Source organism: Camelus dromedarius, chromosome 4 (assembly GCF_036321535.1).
Source record: "Camelus dromedarius isolate mCamDro1 chromosome 4, mCamDro1.pat, whole genome shotgun sequence".
Classification (NCBI taxonomy): Eukaryota; Metazoa; Chordata; class Mammalia; order Artiodactyla; family Camelidae; genus Camelus; species Camelus dromedarius.
The window spans coordinates 22,508,156-22,525,112 of NC_087439.1; the positions used below are offsets into that span (position 1 = coordinate 22,508,156).

Here is a 16,957-nt window from a genome sequence, read left to right on the forward strand (position 1 = left end):
ACAAAAACTCTATAACCTTTTTACACCCTAGAATGCTATATAGCAATTAAGAGGAATAAACATAGCTACATAAAATATTATAGATAAATCTCAATACTTGTGAGTAAAAAAATCCAACTATATCCAGGTGGGTACATAATGTTTATGACTCTGTACATTTAAAAACATAAGCATTATATTATATGTTGTTAAAGAACACAAACTATGGTAGAATAGAGGCATCAATTTTGCAAAATAGTTACCTCTTGGGATGGAGGAATGAATTTACAGAGGGCTTCAAAGTTACCTAATGTTTCATTACTTTAGAAAATAATTTGTACCTTGAATAACAAATTTTCAATATTTTAGAAATATTGGATGTGAATACATTATTCTCCATTGGCTTCCAATATGTTTGAAAAATTTTATTGATAAAATGAACAGTGATTAAAAACATTCCTTATTTTCTCTGAACAATGGCCACTACACTATTTTGTTACAACTGCTCAAAGGTTTTTCAAGTTATTGTATTTACTAGAGTCATGTAACATTGAGAATATAGTTGTTTACTAAGTATTTACTTGATTATGCTTGACTATAATACATCAGTTTACCAAAATTAAAAAAATGTAAGTACTCAAATTCTTTCATATTTGAACTGTGAATCTTAATAACTTCTCCATGTGTCTCTACTTTCAAGATTTCTTTTGGTTTATTTCAGAATAACCAAAGCTCTTTTCTCCAGGAGGAAACAATAAAAGCTGGAATGAATATCCAATATGTCATTTCATATACTAGTGGGAAATTATAAAGACTGGCTTTTAAAATTCCAGGTCTCACAATGGTGTTTTCTTAAAATGAAACAAACAAAACTTTGTATAAAACATTTAAAGATAAAACACAATGAAGAATTTTCTGGTGTTTCAGTTTTGATGTAGATATATTAACTTCTTTTGAGGCAAACTGAATATCAACAAAAATGTGAAGTAGTCATCCTTTTTACAGTCTTCCAACAATTTTTCTAGTATATTAGCTCCTGTCTCATAAATGACTGAATTTAACAGCTCAGACCAGCACATAACACTCTTAGTATAGAAATGGCTTGAAATTTTTCTACTTAAGCATATTATGAGATGACATATATACCAAAAAGGTTATAATTTATATTTTTTACAGTAATGAACTTCATGTTTATAAATGTAGCACACTGCAAGTAGCTTTTATAAACATTCAAAAGACTGTAGTCTTCTGTCTATAATTCTCTTTTCTTTGATTTTCTTTTAGTCCCACTACAGGTTTGCATAATGACTTTTATAGGAGACAATATGAAAGCAGTAGATGACTTGTCTGAGAAAAAGAACCCCTCTATGGTCCTCTCAGGGCAAACTGCGAGCATAACTCTACAACGAGCAGCCTATGCAAATAGCTCCTGATTTTTTATCGTACATATAATATCATCAAACAAAAAGTAATATTATAGTTACAATGTTTTCTCTCCTGCTATTTCAGAATTTTTACTGCCTTTTCTGTTCTCATATTTAAGAATTTATTTGGATTTCTCTGTCCTCATCTTCATGTACATTTCTTTTACACAGTAGAAACTTATGAAATGGTAAATGGTCTATCATTTCTCTGGCTCAATATATATTATTACTTCCTTTCCTCCATTCCTTCAGCCATAGCTATGTTGGGTATGAATGGTAGTCAAATTTGACTAAAACGTGATATACATGAAGTCAGAGGACACAGAACCTATAGGATGAAGGGTAGAGTAGGCTTTTAATATTACTCAAACGTATGGATTTATAAGATTGTGTCACTTACTAGCCATCAACTTTCCTTGAGACCCAATTTTTTGTTTATCTCTTAATTGCATACCTGAAAATTTCTAAGTATTTATTCCCAATAGCTCTGTTTATAGTTCAGGTATTTTTTTTTTAACTCACCTATTCTTTCAAGAAATAAGTGGTAAGAATCTGCATTTGGCATGTGTGTGTGTGTGAGAGGGAGCAAGAGTGAGAGAGGGAGAGAGAGAGAAAGTGAAGAATGAGAGAGATCATTGTGATAAGGGATTGAGCAAAAATGTCTGCATTTCTAGGACACAGGCCAGGGCCTTTTGCTAGATTGCATTTAACAAATATTTGTGATTACTTAAGTAAATGAATGACTAATTATAAGAATCAATGAACAAATAGCCCAGAAGACATTGAATATGGAGGAGATAAAAAAAGATTACTGGAGGAAGAAAAGTAAGAAAAGAAATGAAGCAAAGAAAGGTGTGAGTGAAGGAGAAAGAGGAATTGTTTAACAAAAGTCAATGTGACTGAATTAATAGACGGATGACTGAATGGAGAAGATACTCGAAATGTTTAAAGCTTGGAACACTGTACACCAGACATTGACACAACATCGTAAACTGACTATAACTCAATAAAAATAATAAAGTTTGGAACATGTGGTTAATCTCTACAAATTAATAAGGGAAGGCAACAGTCTTAACAGGAATGCAAAAGGCTAATGAGCATATAGAGAGATACTCAAACTCATAAATAAGAAGAAAAATACAAACTGAAGCAATGAAAAGCACTTTGCCCTTATCTATTGTGTAGGAGGGAACTGATAATTTTTAGAACTGGCAGGGATGTGGAGACTGCAGAAATGTACTTTTGGTGCAGATGTAGACTGTTCAACCACTCTGAAGTGCCACTGGTTCTACTTACTCGTAGCAAGTATAAGCACATCCCACAAGTCAGTCATTTTAGCCCCCCAACTTTTTTCATGCAGATTTGTAGTATAGGTAAATGTCTGTCTATGGCAGCAGTATTTGTGTAAAGATTGAGGGCAACTTAAGTGTACCTCTACGGGAGATAAATAAAAACAAGTGAGTACATGTCATGTGATACTACACAGTGGTTAGAAGCAATCTATCAGTGGTACACAAAGCACAGACTGTAAAAACAGAGTCAAAACTTATTAATGTTTCAAGTAGTAAAGGAAACTTTTACATTCAACAAGTATTTGGTACAAAATTTTTATGTTTCAAAAGAAGTATAAAATAATAATAATAATCATCATCATCCTTCTCTCAGCTTTTAAAAAAAGTTTAGGTGTGAGAGAGAAGCTCATAAAACATTGACTCTTCAAAGGCATCATGGGGATCTGAGGGCACACAGCACATAAAGATATCCCACGCCTTTGTAACAGCTTGCAAAAGCTCTTGTTTTGGAGTCAGGAGGAATGTAGTTCACAACTTGTCCTCTAACATCTCCTTGCCACAAGGTTCTGGGCAAAGGAAGCAGTCTTCTGGGTCTCATTTTCCATAGGGATAAAATCAGAATATTGATAATGTCATATTGATTCCTTATGAATTATAAATAAGTAACCTATCACATTGCAGATGCTTGATAAATGGTAGCTGCCAATAATTTTATAATTAACTTTAAGAAATGATTCATAGAGGAGGGCGTTCTGAATAGAGTACTGGATTCAAATCTCCTGAGAGAACGTGGAAAATATTATCACACTGAAAGTTCACAGGTGATAAAAAGCAGACTACAAGAAGGAGAGGGTCAAATGAAGCGATACATGGTATTTACATATTCTTGGCTATTATGCATTCTCTACCATTACTGATGACAAAACCAGTAATAACATGAGCGGAGTGGAAACCCACAGTGGAGGATAAGACACATCAGATTGGAGAGATTCAATGAGCAAAAATGAAGAAAGCCCTGGAGGGCAGGCTGAAGGATTTGAGGTTCTTTCCATAAATAATAAAGAGCTACTTTAAAATCATGTATGGAGACTGATATGTAAAAGTCTCACTTTATTAAGATAAAGGAATGGATGGCCAGGTTATAAATCCCCCACAGCTTCATTCCTGTGATCTCTTCACTTTTATCTCCCATTGTTCCCCAAGGTAGCCCATCTGCTTATCATCACTGTATCCTATGAGCCCTTTCCGTTAATTCTCATCTTCCAGATCTGCATTTCCTTCTCCCTTTTCAATAAAAACACTATATTCCTTAAGTTTTTGAGATTTTTACTCCTTACAAACTGTAGAAAAAAGAGGATGACAAAAAATAAGCCAGAGAGGAGACTGCCACCGTCATTACAACATGTGTAGCTCATGGCCTGTGCTGTGGTACAGGTGCTTTTTCTTGTAGAATTGAAGTTTGGGTGCAGTCAAAAAAATTTTTAATAAATAAAAAAATAAAGTAGATGAAGCTCCCCAAAATCAACTATAATCCAATAAAGATATAAACTAAATATGAAGTAAAGTAAATGTTTATAAAGTAAAGCTCCAAAAAAATTTTTAGAAAAAGTTTGGGTGATGAACACAGTGTACTCATAGATGATCATTATGTGTATGTATTTTCTTGTCTATATCCATGAACTCTTTATTAAAGATAAATTATTAAAATAAATATAATTAAAAAATCTGAAAAGATGAGTGATTAAGAACAAAGAAACACATTGGTGGGTATATCAAACCTAATTCAGACTAAGAAAATAAAAGACGGACGCTACAATGTACTTTCCAATGTTGCTAGAAATACACTGCAAATTTGTCAAGCAAGCCACCTACCAAACAGCAAAGAAATCAGAGATGGAAAAGAAACGCAGTCAGCAGAAGTATTCTAGGTGCTCATAAGTAAAAAGAAAATACTTAGGACAAAAGTGATTAATAAATTATGTATTAAAGAGGGAAGATGTAAGGAATTAATAAAGCAAAAGTATCCAAGTACTCAAGAGAAGTGAGATTTGCAGGCATATTAAAAAAAAAAAAAGATCATAAAAATAGCATTATGAACATCATTATCATTGACTAATAAAATGTTAAGAGAGAACTTAGAGAAAATAGAGTGACTTCAGCAATTCAGTCAAAGACAGATTGTAAAGAATTTAGGAAGGAACAAGAAGGGAGAAAAAAGAAAATATAAGTACAGAGGAAAACTCAAGAGAAAAAAAAGAGCAAGTCATGCTTCTAATCTGAGGCATAAACAGCGCTGTTATTCTTTATTTTTTAAATGTCAAGAAGAGTAAGTACAGATACTGCATTCAAGAGAGAGAACACATTTTAAAAAGAAGGACTCAGCTTAAGAATGATGCAAAAAGGATCAGAGGAAGAGCAAGAAAAAGAAATTTCACTTTTAAAGTCTAATAGTTAATAGCCCAATACTTTTACTGAACTATGAATCTGCTATAGGTTTTTCCAAAGAAATGATATGGAGAAAACACAGAATAAGTCCTTTTTATATATAAAAATTTATTTAAATCAAAAATAATTTTCAATACCTAACAAAATCTATATTACCTGAGACAACATAAATGCTGACAATGGTATTTGGTAGACTGTATGTTGGGGAAGGCACACATTATCAGCAGGTTGAAGTCTCCATGTTAGAAAAACTCTGTATTGATTTTAAAAGGTAAAATATACTTTTGCTTCTCTCTTAAATTGTAAAAAGAACCAGGTGTAGCAATCTTAACAGTGAGAAATGATGTGGCACTGTTAGTTCCTTTCTAAGCTGAGAGTTAGACAGGTCAATTCCATTAGGGGAATTATCTATGTACCTGGTAACTTACACTCAAATGTTGAATTACTCTAATATTCAACATGAGCTGTTATTGATTTCATAGAGTATCAAAACACTGTAAGTCCATCATCTTGTCATCTGTATCTAAAAAACAGATATGAAGCCAATTCTCTTGAAAAACATGATTATAAATAGATCTAAGGTTAAAGTTTAAGCTATCATTTCCCTACTTTAAATATGTGTATAAATGAAATGGCTATTTTTATACAACAAACTGCTGTTTTTTTTAACCTCTTTTGCCAAATACTTTGTGCAAAAATTTTAGAGGCCAAAGAGTCAAATAAATGTTTGCTAAACTTATGCCTCTAGGACTCAAATTTTAACAGGTAGGATAAAACAACCACAAAGCAACATTTGAAATAATAAAATAATTTAATATTCTCTGAAAAATATCACGTTTTTAATTATATATTATTTTACTGGATATTATGTGAAACACAAGAGAAGAATTTATAACTTGATTTCTGAATTCAAGATGCTTATTATCTCATTGGAGAGATAAGAAGTAAAGGAAAAAGGTAAGTATAAAAAAATGTGATCACGTATTTTCTTGGACAAATTCTAGATGCAGAAAGGAGAAATAAGTGGACAGCAAGAATATTTGGAAGATTCCATTAAAAAAGAAAGATTTGAGCTAACAGGTTTTAAAGAATAACAAGAATTTTTAGAGACAAAGAGGGAAAGTACAATCTAAGTAGAAGAGACAAAATTTAAAAAGTTTATGACACATGGGTTGTTAGGAGTCTGATGAAAGCTGTATACTCTTAATTAGAAAGTTTCTAAAAAGTACAAAAAAAGTAAGAGAAAAGTAAAAAAAAAATTTACACAAAGGAATCAAATATACTGAAATGCAATTATTGAAATTCAATAAAAACCACTTTTTGATGTAGTAATGTATGTACTTTTTTTTTTCTTCACTAATGCATTCAGTAACAAGACTGAACAGTGGGGCTAGTGACTCCCATTACTAAAGTAGTCGTAGTTTTCAAAGCTTTAATGTAAGTGCTATTTTGAGAAACTGGCAAAACTTTGACAAGATATGAATATGTTTATCACTTCTACCTGAGACACAGTCATAGTTGCTGCTAATAACTGGTCTATGGCAAATATTCACAATCGAAAGACATGTTAACTTTCAGTGAGAGGTTAAAGAAAATAAAGGTATAAAATTTTCCTTGACAAAGTTCCTGGACGCTTTCAGTTCTATCCATGGACATCCAAGTGTCCCAGGACTCCGGCTAAGAACCCGGAGAAGACAATGGGAAGCCATCAATCATTAAGCACCTAGCGGGTGTGGGGCACAGTAACAAGTGCTGCTTGTTATTCTTGTAACATGTTGTCGTAATGGGCATTAATATTTAAAAGATGAGAAAACTGAGGCTCAAGAAGTTTTAGGTCACCTGCCTGGGGTTTCATACATAAGGAATGCCAGCTACGGGAGTTGAGTTCAAATGTCAAATTCCATAGCCTTTGTTTGCTTTTCCTACTGCGGACTATGACCTAGAGAGTCAGCAGAATGTTTTAAATGGACAATTAGCAGATAAACAGCCAAGAGCAAGGAGTTGTTTTCAAGAGTAATAGAAATACAATGGGAAGTGTGGGACCGGGCCAGACTAAATGGAGGGTTCTGAAAAGCATTTGAAGAAAAATAAAAGTAAATGCTTTGGAGCATACAAAAATAAGCCCCTAGGGAGAATGATGATGAAAACCTTTTTTTAAGGAAAAAATAATCTGATGGATTGCTATGATAAGGATTACTGTAATATTTTCTGTCCAGAAGATTTTTGAGTAGGTCTTGTCTGACACATTAAGCTAAACAGCTTTTCTTAAATTAGCTAATGCATGAGGTCCTGGGTTCAATCTCCAGTACCTCTATTAAAATAAATAAATAAACCAAATTACCCCCCCCCCCCACAAGAAAGAACAACAAAAAACAATAAAATTAGCTGAATCCATTATTAATTTTCTGAGGTCTTTTTGGATTTTTTTCCTCAATATTCATTCTTAAACATAGCAGGATACAGACACACCACATGCCACCTGCTATTCTTAAATGTAGCAAAACACACATTTACTTACCAACACTTGTGCAACTTTCACCGTCCACATCCAACTTCCACCCTTCATAACACGAGCACTTGACTGTGTGCTTGTGCTGCTCACACACCTGACTGCACTTCAGATGCCTGCTACAGTAATCTATAATTTCACACGTCTTGTTGTCTCTGTTGAGTTGAAGACCTTCAGGGCAGGAGCAGACAATTCCTCTTCCAGGAACAACAGAACAGTGGTTGCTACAGCCTCCATTGTTCAGTGAACATTCATCTATAAAAGGAGAGGAACAGATTATAGCGCATTACCAACTGTTTTACTCAATTATATACTTATCATTGAACTCAATTCTCTAAGGCTGGGATTAGAGAAAGGATATAATAAAGGGAGAAAGCTCTCTAGACTTTTTTTCCCTCAGCAGCTGGGGTAGAAATGATGAAAAAATTCATCCAAAGACCAAATATAATTTTATATGACAGGAATTGGGAATGGAAGATTTTCATTTCTGTAAACCTTTGGAGTACACCTGGTTTTACTCCAAAGAAGTAAAATGAGTTTAATGTTTCTATTATTACTGGAAAGATTACCCTGAGCCTTTTAGCAGTTATGCAAAATCAGTTGAGGTCTTCAAAAAGGAATGCATATATATTGATTATCTGAAAATCTGACTTATCTCAGTATTTATAAATATATAGGCATATGCAGATATACATAAATACGTCTATATACCTTTTTATGCATCTTTGGTCTTATTTATAATGATAACCCAGAATGGGTAATTTTTTTTTTCTTTACTGGCTACAGACATTTATTTTTAAGTTAGGTAAACTGTACACTGTACCTTATATATTGGCTACTATGATTAATTCAATGAGGCCATGGACACATAATAAACGGTATACAAAAATGTTAACCTGGTCTTTTGGCCGAAATAATGAGCAACTAATATTTACTGTACGAATAATATGATTATTTTATAAGTAAAGAGAACTTTTCTTTCATGACACTTATAATTACAAATTAGATATATTTATTTATCATTCTATTTCATCACAGAATTTTAAGTTCCATGAGGGTACACACAATATCTGTTCTGTTTACCAGTGTATAGCCAACAGCTAGTACAGTGTCTAGCATAGAGTAAGCAGGTAAAAATATTTGTTGAATAAATAAATTTTAAAAAATTGTCCAAAAAGCACACAACTGCCCCCAAACTGAGCTAGTACTGTTCCAACTGGGAAAATTTCAAGGTGTCATACTTATGCCCTTGAGAAAACAGCAGAAAATAGAGAAAATTGTTTTCACAACCACAACATTACCTTTTAATATGTACTATTATGTACATAGTAATAAGGCCAAAAGCAGCTTTGTCTTTCTTTGCTTTAAAGATACATTTGAGTAGTTTTCAAAGTCTGTTTAATTAGGTGTGTTCTGAGACATGCTGAACAGGAATGTTGTTCAACGACTGGCAAATTGCAACGGTATCTACTTATATACCTGAAATATTTCCTGTCCTCTATGGAAATTCATCCAGTTCAAAAATTGTGCTAAAATGTAAGGCTTTAAAAAATATTCTCTACACTTTTTAAACTTCTATGTGGGTCAACTATTCTTTACATTATTTGTAACCATAAAAGAAGTTACAATAATAAGAAAAGAAAAAGAAAAATGATTACATTAAATGTTTTCTCTAAGAATTCAATTCAAGCTTGGTATGATTTTAGGAAAAAAAATTCATTTCTTAGTTCCTCCAAATATGTTTGTCTACCAGTAATCATAATCATTTCAAAACAGCAGCATTTCAAAGTATTTGCCCCATTTTAGTTCAACTGACATTCTTTTTCAAAAGAATTACTGTAAAGAAATGTCATCATACACAGCAGGTGAAAAACCTGTTACAATGCTTTCAGCTTATTTCAAGTCAGACTATTCTCTTGTTCTCTCAGTATTCAGTTGTCTCTTTTTGACACTACCTGTGGAATTAAGTCATAGATTTTTGGACAGACAAAATTCACATTGAAATCTATAATTTAATATCTACATTTAATGCCAATATTAGTATGGTTAGTCCCTTGCCAATTCTTCCTTAAGAATTTTCTAAAACTCTAAAACTATCATTGAATCCGGCAGCTTCTTTTTCAATTTTCTGTTACCTGACAAAGACTCTCATTGACCAAACTCAAGTCAAGCTCCTCGGAGTCCTCCTTTGAACTAGTCCTCAATATTAGCTTACAAAAACTGAAGACAATCAGCACAATTTCATTGCCTACTCCCCTCCCCAACACCCCACTCCCAACCTACTAAGAGACTTGAACAAACACTAGCACAGTTTCTAACAGCTCATTGAGGCATTGACAGAATGACCTAGAATGGCTGAGGTCATTTAAGGAGCACCCCTCACCCTGCCCTAAAGTGCCTGCCAGAGAAGTTCCTTGATGCTGCCAGGAGAATTTACCGTTTCTTCCAGCAAAAACCTGGTGATAGGCAGACAGGCCACTAACCCCATCTTAGGCCAGTCACTGTAGAGAGCTTGCAATGTAAATCCTTTCTCTGCACCTTTTCGATGTAAATCTTCTACCACCCAGAACTGTGTTTCCAAGGACCTGAGAGCCACCTTTTTGAAATGCAAACATTCCAGGACATAATTCTCTTATTATTAGTCCCTGCCCTGTGAGCATCTTACTCTAACTTACACCACTCCCTCCAGTCTTAAAGATATAAGAACTTTGTTTCTTCTTTGGGAGCATCTATTAACAAACCTGATGGCCTAGTCAAATGGACCAAACCCCCTTAAGATCCCTTAGTGCCTTTCCCATAGCACATTCCAGCCTTTAAAAAGTTTCTCAACTTTTGTTTTGGTGAAGTTGATTTCAATGCATGTTAGACACTCTTTCCTACTGCAATAGTTATTACTGAATAAAATTTTATGTTTATCCCTTTAGTGTCCAGCTTTGTTTACCTTTGACACACCCTTATAATGAAAATCAACAGTTAATTCTACTCTTGAATAATAAAAGTCTCTTCTTATTTGTTTCTTAAGTGCGTATCTCTTTCCTCTCGAAGTCGTTTAAAAATCCCCCTGAAAAAATTATCTCTTCACTAGGATTAGATTTACCTTCCTGAGCTTTCCTTTTTTTTTTTTTTTAATTTTATAGATCAGATTTATTTGGAGAAAACAAAGAACCCCACTACCTAAAATGGAATTTTTACATCTCAAGACATCCCACAAGTATTCAATCTACAGATTACAAACCATTATCATAAATTTTACATGTATGGAGGAGCAGGATATGAATCAATCCTTGTTTTTGTTTCAAGAGGGGGCAGGGTAGGAGAATGGGAAAAAAACCAAACAGCTCTTCTGGATGTAACTTTTTGGAAGAAGTAAGGGGGCAAACCCTACATTTTCATCATCTACACCAAGTGGTTTAAAACACACGTTCAACTTGGGGTATCTCTTTAAAAGCCACTTTCTAGCTACTCACCAATCGACATCAATTATTTAAAGTTAATTTACTGGGTGTATCTTTCATGTTCACTGGGTAAATGATTCATTATGCCCATTGCTGCAGGACTCAAGCCAGCACACCTGCCTCGCTGAACAGGACCTAATCTAGGACTGCTGGGGAAAGGACTTGAAAACAAGAAACCAAAGTGTCATTTCTCTACAAGAACCAATGCTGCCTATAAAAGATAACACCTACCTAATTGACAGTACAAGGGTACACATGAAAGCACATTTTTAGGGGAAAAGAAGAAACATGGAAGGCAATTCAATCCCTTGACCAGTGCTTTTGTTTTTCATTGTTCTAATTCTCCCTCAGCTTCACATCACAAAGGACAGAGCGTGTGAGTTCAATATGCCACAGTTAATCAGGCTAGAAATGTCTTTTTATCTTCTCTGGTACTTCCACATCCAGATTGACTGTGACCTTTTTCACTCTCTGTAATCATTTAAAACCTTTGAGCAGGCCTCCTTAGCCAATGCAGTACAATAGCTTGATAAGCAAGAAGCAATTTTCAGTCTTGAAGCTGACAAAGGAATGAATTCAGAAGAAACCCCTTTCTTCTTATTTTCCCAATTCAGAGAGTAGAGGATAGGAAAATAAGGCTGTGTTTTCATATGATTTCTCCTCATTTTTCTTAATGACTGTATTTTCTCTTCTTTGCCTTTTATTCACTTCATTTAACCCAAAAGGTGAAGACAAGGTGGAAAAACATCAATTTATTTCAATACCTGTAGGGCCTCAGGTATTATTACATGATTTCCTGATAGGTATCATTATCCCCATTTTTGCTGTGAGGAAACTGACAATTCCAGAAATTAAGCCCCCTGCCTACGTGACTTAATTGAAGTAATTAAAGCATAGAATTTAAACTTGGCAAAATCTCATTTTTTCCTATAATTATACACTTCCAATTTTAAGACTGTCAATAGTTTCCTTCTTTTAGAATTGCTCTTACAGACTTCATGAGCAGCTCTCAGACACTGTGATATAAGAGATGTTTCTCTCCAGCAAACTACTCCATCAGGGAGAACAAGCTGAGAGAAAAAGAACTGAACACAGTCATCTTTTATCTGTAATTTTGGGGGTTTAATTTTAGGGTTTTTGTTTGCTTTTTTTTTGAAATGTTAGCATCATTGAATGATGACTGTTGCATTTACTGTTTCAGGGTTGTTTTACAGACTGACAGACTCTTCAAAGAAAGGATTATTATTATATAAATTTTAAAAAGAGTAACAGTCTTTTTATTCACTCAGTAATGCCATTAATGCTCAATTCAGATCAAAATGTGATAACTTTAGGCTTAAATGTAGTTGTTTTCCCCGTTTCCAATCAGGCAGGTTTATCATTTCCAAAAGTCATTTTCTCACAGCCTCAAGTCATCTCATTTTTGTTCTTATCATTCTGTAAACTTTTCCTCATTACTCTGTTGATGTCACCTTCAGTATTATCTTGAAAATAAATTTTTAAGATCTCCTTGCTAAATCTCTGATCTCCCCACAGAGAAGGAAATGTAATTGCTTTGTTTGTGCTGGTTGGCACAGGGAGATGGCTAGTCAAAGTGATTTCAAAGCTCAAAAGCTATCAGACTGAAATCATCATTTTAACTAGATGAAGCACACTAAAGAAACCTACTGGATGAAGGCTAAAAACTTCGGAGAAACTTATATAAGATTGAGTAATACTCTGTTGGTTTCATTATCCAGTCTCTTTCCTCTTTTAAAAAAGTCTTCTATTGTAATGATCAAAAAGCCTAACAAAATCCAACTGGTAAACTTTATCCCATGGTTAGCAATAACAGGGATCTCCCACTTGACCAACAATAATCAGTTCAATTGTAGGAACAGCATTGACCAATCAGAGATCTCAACGATAAACACAGCTGTACAACTGTTAAGTTAGTTGGGTATAGGCTAGCCTCTTCTGCCTCATTTTTAGAAATTTATGATCGTATTTAATTGTTTTATAGATGTATAGGGCCTGAAAAATGTAAGTAGGGCTCAGTCCTAAAAGTTGTATTTAAAGGGAATGAATGGAAGGAACAAATGCTACTATAAGAAGTATCAGCAAGTAGACTAAAAGGGTCTAGTCTCCAGAGAGAAGCAATGCGGTGAAACGTGCAATACCACAGAGATCGCCTTCATCAGACCCATCCGGACAATCCCTTCTCCCATTGCAGAGTCTTTCTGGCTGCAGGCAGACCGAAGTGTCATTGGCACAAGGGTACTTGGGTGGTCCACACACGAAACTGTCACAGTCATCTTCGTCTGACTGATCCTCGCAGTCGATATCTCCATCACATACCCAGGCTTTGTTGATACATCTCCCTTAAGAAAATAGAAACAACATGCATTCGATTTTTTTTAATTAAGTCACTAAAGTAATGAGTGGTCATTATCGCATTCAGTTAGAGGCAGAATTGCTTGCCATTAGCAAGAAATCCATTTGCTGATATTTTGACAGTTTATTTTCGTGACAGCATTTGAATAGTTCTTGCCCTGGTTGTTAAAGTGTGTTAGTGTTAAAGCCTTGATATCTTCTTTAGTTTCAAGTGATTGCCTTACCTTATTAAAAAAAAAAAATCTGTCACTAATTGTGAGTTTAATTACAATACTTCTAAAAGAAAACTTTATAAAGATATATTTGTATAGTAGTGTAAGATGCTCTCAGAACCCTACATTTAGGTAAAGGCTATCAGTATCTTTTGAAGCCCCAAATTTAAGTAAATTGACAAATACTCTATTAATGAATGTGATTATAAATGGAGAAACATTATTTTGCCTCAACATCATAAATAAAACTAATAAGGCTATTATTTTACATTGTCTAGAAATATTATGTAATGCAATAAGACAGTAGAAAGAAATAAGGTATAAAATTAGAAAAGAATATTGCTACATGCAGTTAATGCAATCATAATTATAAATCAATAAAAGCTAAATAAGGACTATAAGAAACTAAAAATTAAAAATATGTAGCTAGTTTCAAAAATTACACAAAAATCAATAGATTTCATATATACAAAGATAATACAGTGGAAGAAAAGGTCAAATAAAATCTACAATAAACACAGTATTTTGGTTTAAACTACAAAAAAAACTGTATGTAACTGATATAAAAAATTTTTAAAAGTTTACAAAGAAACCCCAAAAGAAGCCTTGAATAAACATATAGTTTGGTTTTGGAAAGGAAGATTTATTAATATAAAAATATTGTTTTCCCCAAATTAATACCATACCAATAAAATAGTAACAATATTATTGTAATGCTACAAATTTACCCTAAACTTAAGAAAATAAATCTGCAAATATCATTAGCAGTCTTCTTAAAAACAAATAGAGAAAGACTGATGAGTAGGAACTATATATACACCAAATATTTAGAAGTATTTTAAAGTAACAGTAGCTAAAATTTTCCATAACAGGATACCAATAAGCATATTAATAATTAGCATAGAGACATCAAAATAAAGTCATTTATGCATAGTTTTAATATACAACAGTTGGTAATTTAAAATAGTAGTGAATAATTACAAAATTAATGTTAGGATTACTGGTGAGTCATCTGGAGGAAAAAAATAAATAAAGCTTACTCTTTTCTTGATACTGACACCAAAATAAATTCTAGATAGATCAAAGATGTAAACATTTTAAAATTACAACAATGATAAATGCACAAACATTCTAGAATAAAATAGCTATTAAAAGAAAACTCTGAAATGGTAATTATACCAAATCAGAAAACGTAAAGGAGAAACTGATACACTTAAATATTTTTGATTCCACAATAAACAATAAAATCCATATATATAAGGTCAACAGAAAGCCAATAAACCAGAACAAATTTCATTATATTTGACAAAAAGGGTATATTTCTTTCAAATACAAAAGGCTCTTAGAAACCATTATTATAAAGATCAATATCAATGTAAGTGCGAGGTTCACAATGAATCAAAAATGGCTTACAGATACAAGCTGTTCAAAACATCTTTCAGTTAAAAAAGGAAACAAAAAAGCAATTTGATACCATTTTTTCTCTATGATTGATTAAGATTAAAAAGTTGAATAACACAAAGACAGATTTGATAAGCATGTAAAAAAACAGCTCCAGTGTCCAAAGGCCACAGATTGTGATAATCTCTCTGTAGGGCAGTGTTATGATATCTAGTACATGAAAAAGGTATCAACTCTTCACCAGTGTAATTCTAATTTTAGAACTTTTTTCATTGGTATAGTTGCCCAAATGCAGGAAGATGCATATGCAAGGATACGAGTCGTTGCTTTGTATGTATCAGGCAAGGTCTCGTAACAACTGCAGTCAGCATTGCAAGACGGGTAACATCAATTACAATGCATTCATACATTGCAATATATACTTGAGTGAAGAAGAATGAGATAATTCTGCATAAGTTAAGATAAAACAATCTCTAAAACATATTAATTTAAAAAAGGCCCACAACTGAGAATTTCCTGTATGTTAAAAGAGATTTATCTGTTTACCAATATCTGTGACTATATTTTAAAAATATATCAATATAAATACATGTGTAGGCTTGTCTCTACATGAATTCTTTCTGGAGGGCTACACAGGAAATAGTTAACAGTGATTGCCCCCGGTGAGGAAGATCTGAGGTACTTGGAACCTGGACTAGGAGAGAGATGCATTTTTCACTGAATCCTTTTGTGTTATTTTATTTTCCTTCTATCATATTTCCAAGAAAGAACTAGCTCATTTTTAAAATGATAAAGATGAAACACATACACATATACCACAAAGTCTGGTAGTTTCCACAGACACAGAGGTTACTTCGTGCCTTAGATTTTCCTAGAGACTCCAGGTAATATAAGAAAGTTTTAAGACCTGTTTCCTGTTTAAGACCAAGGAGTTTACAATCTAGTTAGCAAGACAAGATCAATGTATAACATACAACTGTAGTCTACAATATGACATTCTGTACTAAAGTATTACATTGTATGGGATCATTTGCAAGTATAATAGAATGAAGGGGGAGAGTTCAAGAATAATAGAGTAATTTCCATTTTCAGTTTGGTAAATCAAAATGCAGCTTCCCTTTTTCCCCCCTAGACATCACAATCCATCATGAAATTCATAACCATTGACTCCAGAATGACCTTAGAATTGTTTCAACAAACCCATCCATAAATCACTATCAATCTTTCAGAGTCAGAATAGCACTAAAGCCCATTTGCCATTCTTGATATAAATGTTGCCTGGAAAAGGTAAAGAAAAATCTTATGCAACTGGCTAATAACCTTAACATAGATTCTGTTACCAGAGATAAGAATAAATATGAATACGTAGCTTAGATAAAATTGACAAGTTTCAGTAGCTCTCTCCTCCCACTGATTTTGCAGGGGCTGTTTGAAGCTTAATTGCTTCTTTCTTATTCGCTTGGTTTTAATTCTTACAAATATGTAGATAAGAGGGTACATCAGGAATGGTAAGTTTAAATTTCTAATTCATGACCATTAATTAGGTAAAATTCAAAAGCAAATGACCTTAGCAAATATGCTTGAAGAATATTAATTTTTACTTGATTTATATCAAGATAAATCCTGACATAGCCAAATTACTGGACATAAAACTTTAAAAAAAAAAAAGTATCACAACTTTCCCTGTTTACGCTCCCTCCTTTGTATGTAAGAAAGCTGAGACTCAGGTCAAATTAGTATTATTAAAACAAAATAAAGATTAATAATATCAAAACATATTACAGAAATTATAAATATTCAATATCTAAAAAAACCACAATCTTTAAAAATAATTTTTAATAGTCATGCACAAATAAGTTCAAATAAC

General features: G+C 33.1%; 1 protein-coding gene across 4 annotated transcripts in view; it reads right to left on the bottom strand.

The window, feature by feature from the left end:
• The window catches only part of LRP1B (LDL receptor related protein 1B), a 1,592,931-nt gene that overhangs the window by 572,518 nt on the left and 1,003,456 nt on the right, over positions 1–16,957 (bottom strand). For all 4 annotated transcript variants that reach the window (XM_064484732.1, XM_031451350.2, XM_064484731.1 and 1 more), the window contains 2 exons: positions 13,264–13,464; positions 7,659–7,904 (listed from right to left, as the gene is read on the bottom strand). In XM_064484732.1, the coding sequence (XP_064340802.1) occupies positions 7,659–7,904; positions 13,264–13,464 (447 nt within the window). The remainder of the gene's footprint in view (positions 1–7,658; positions 7,905–13,263; positions 13,465–16,957) is intronic.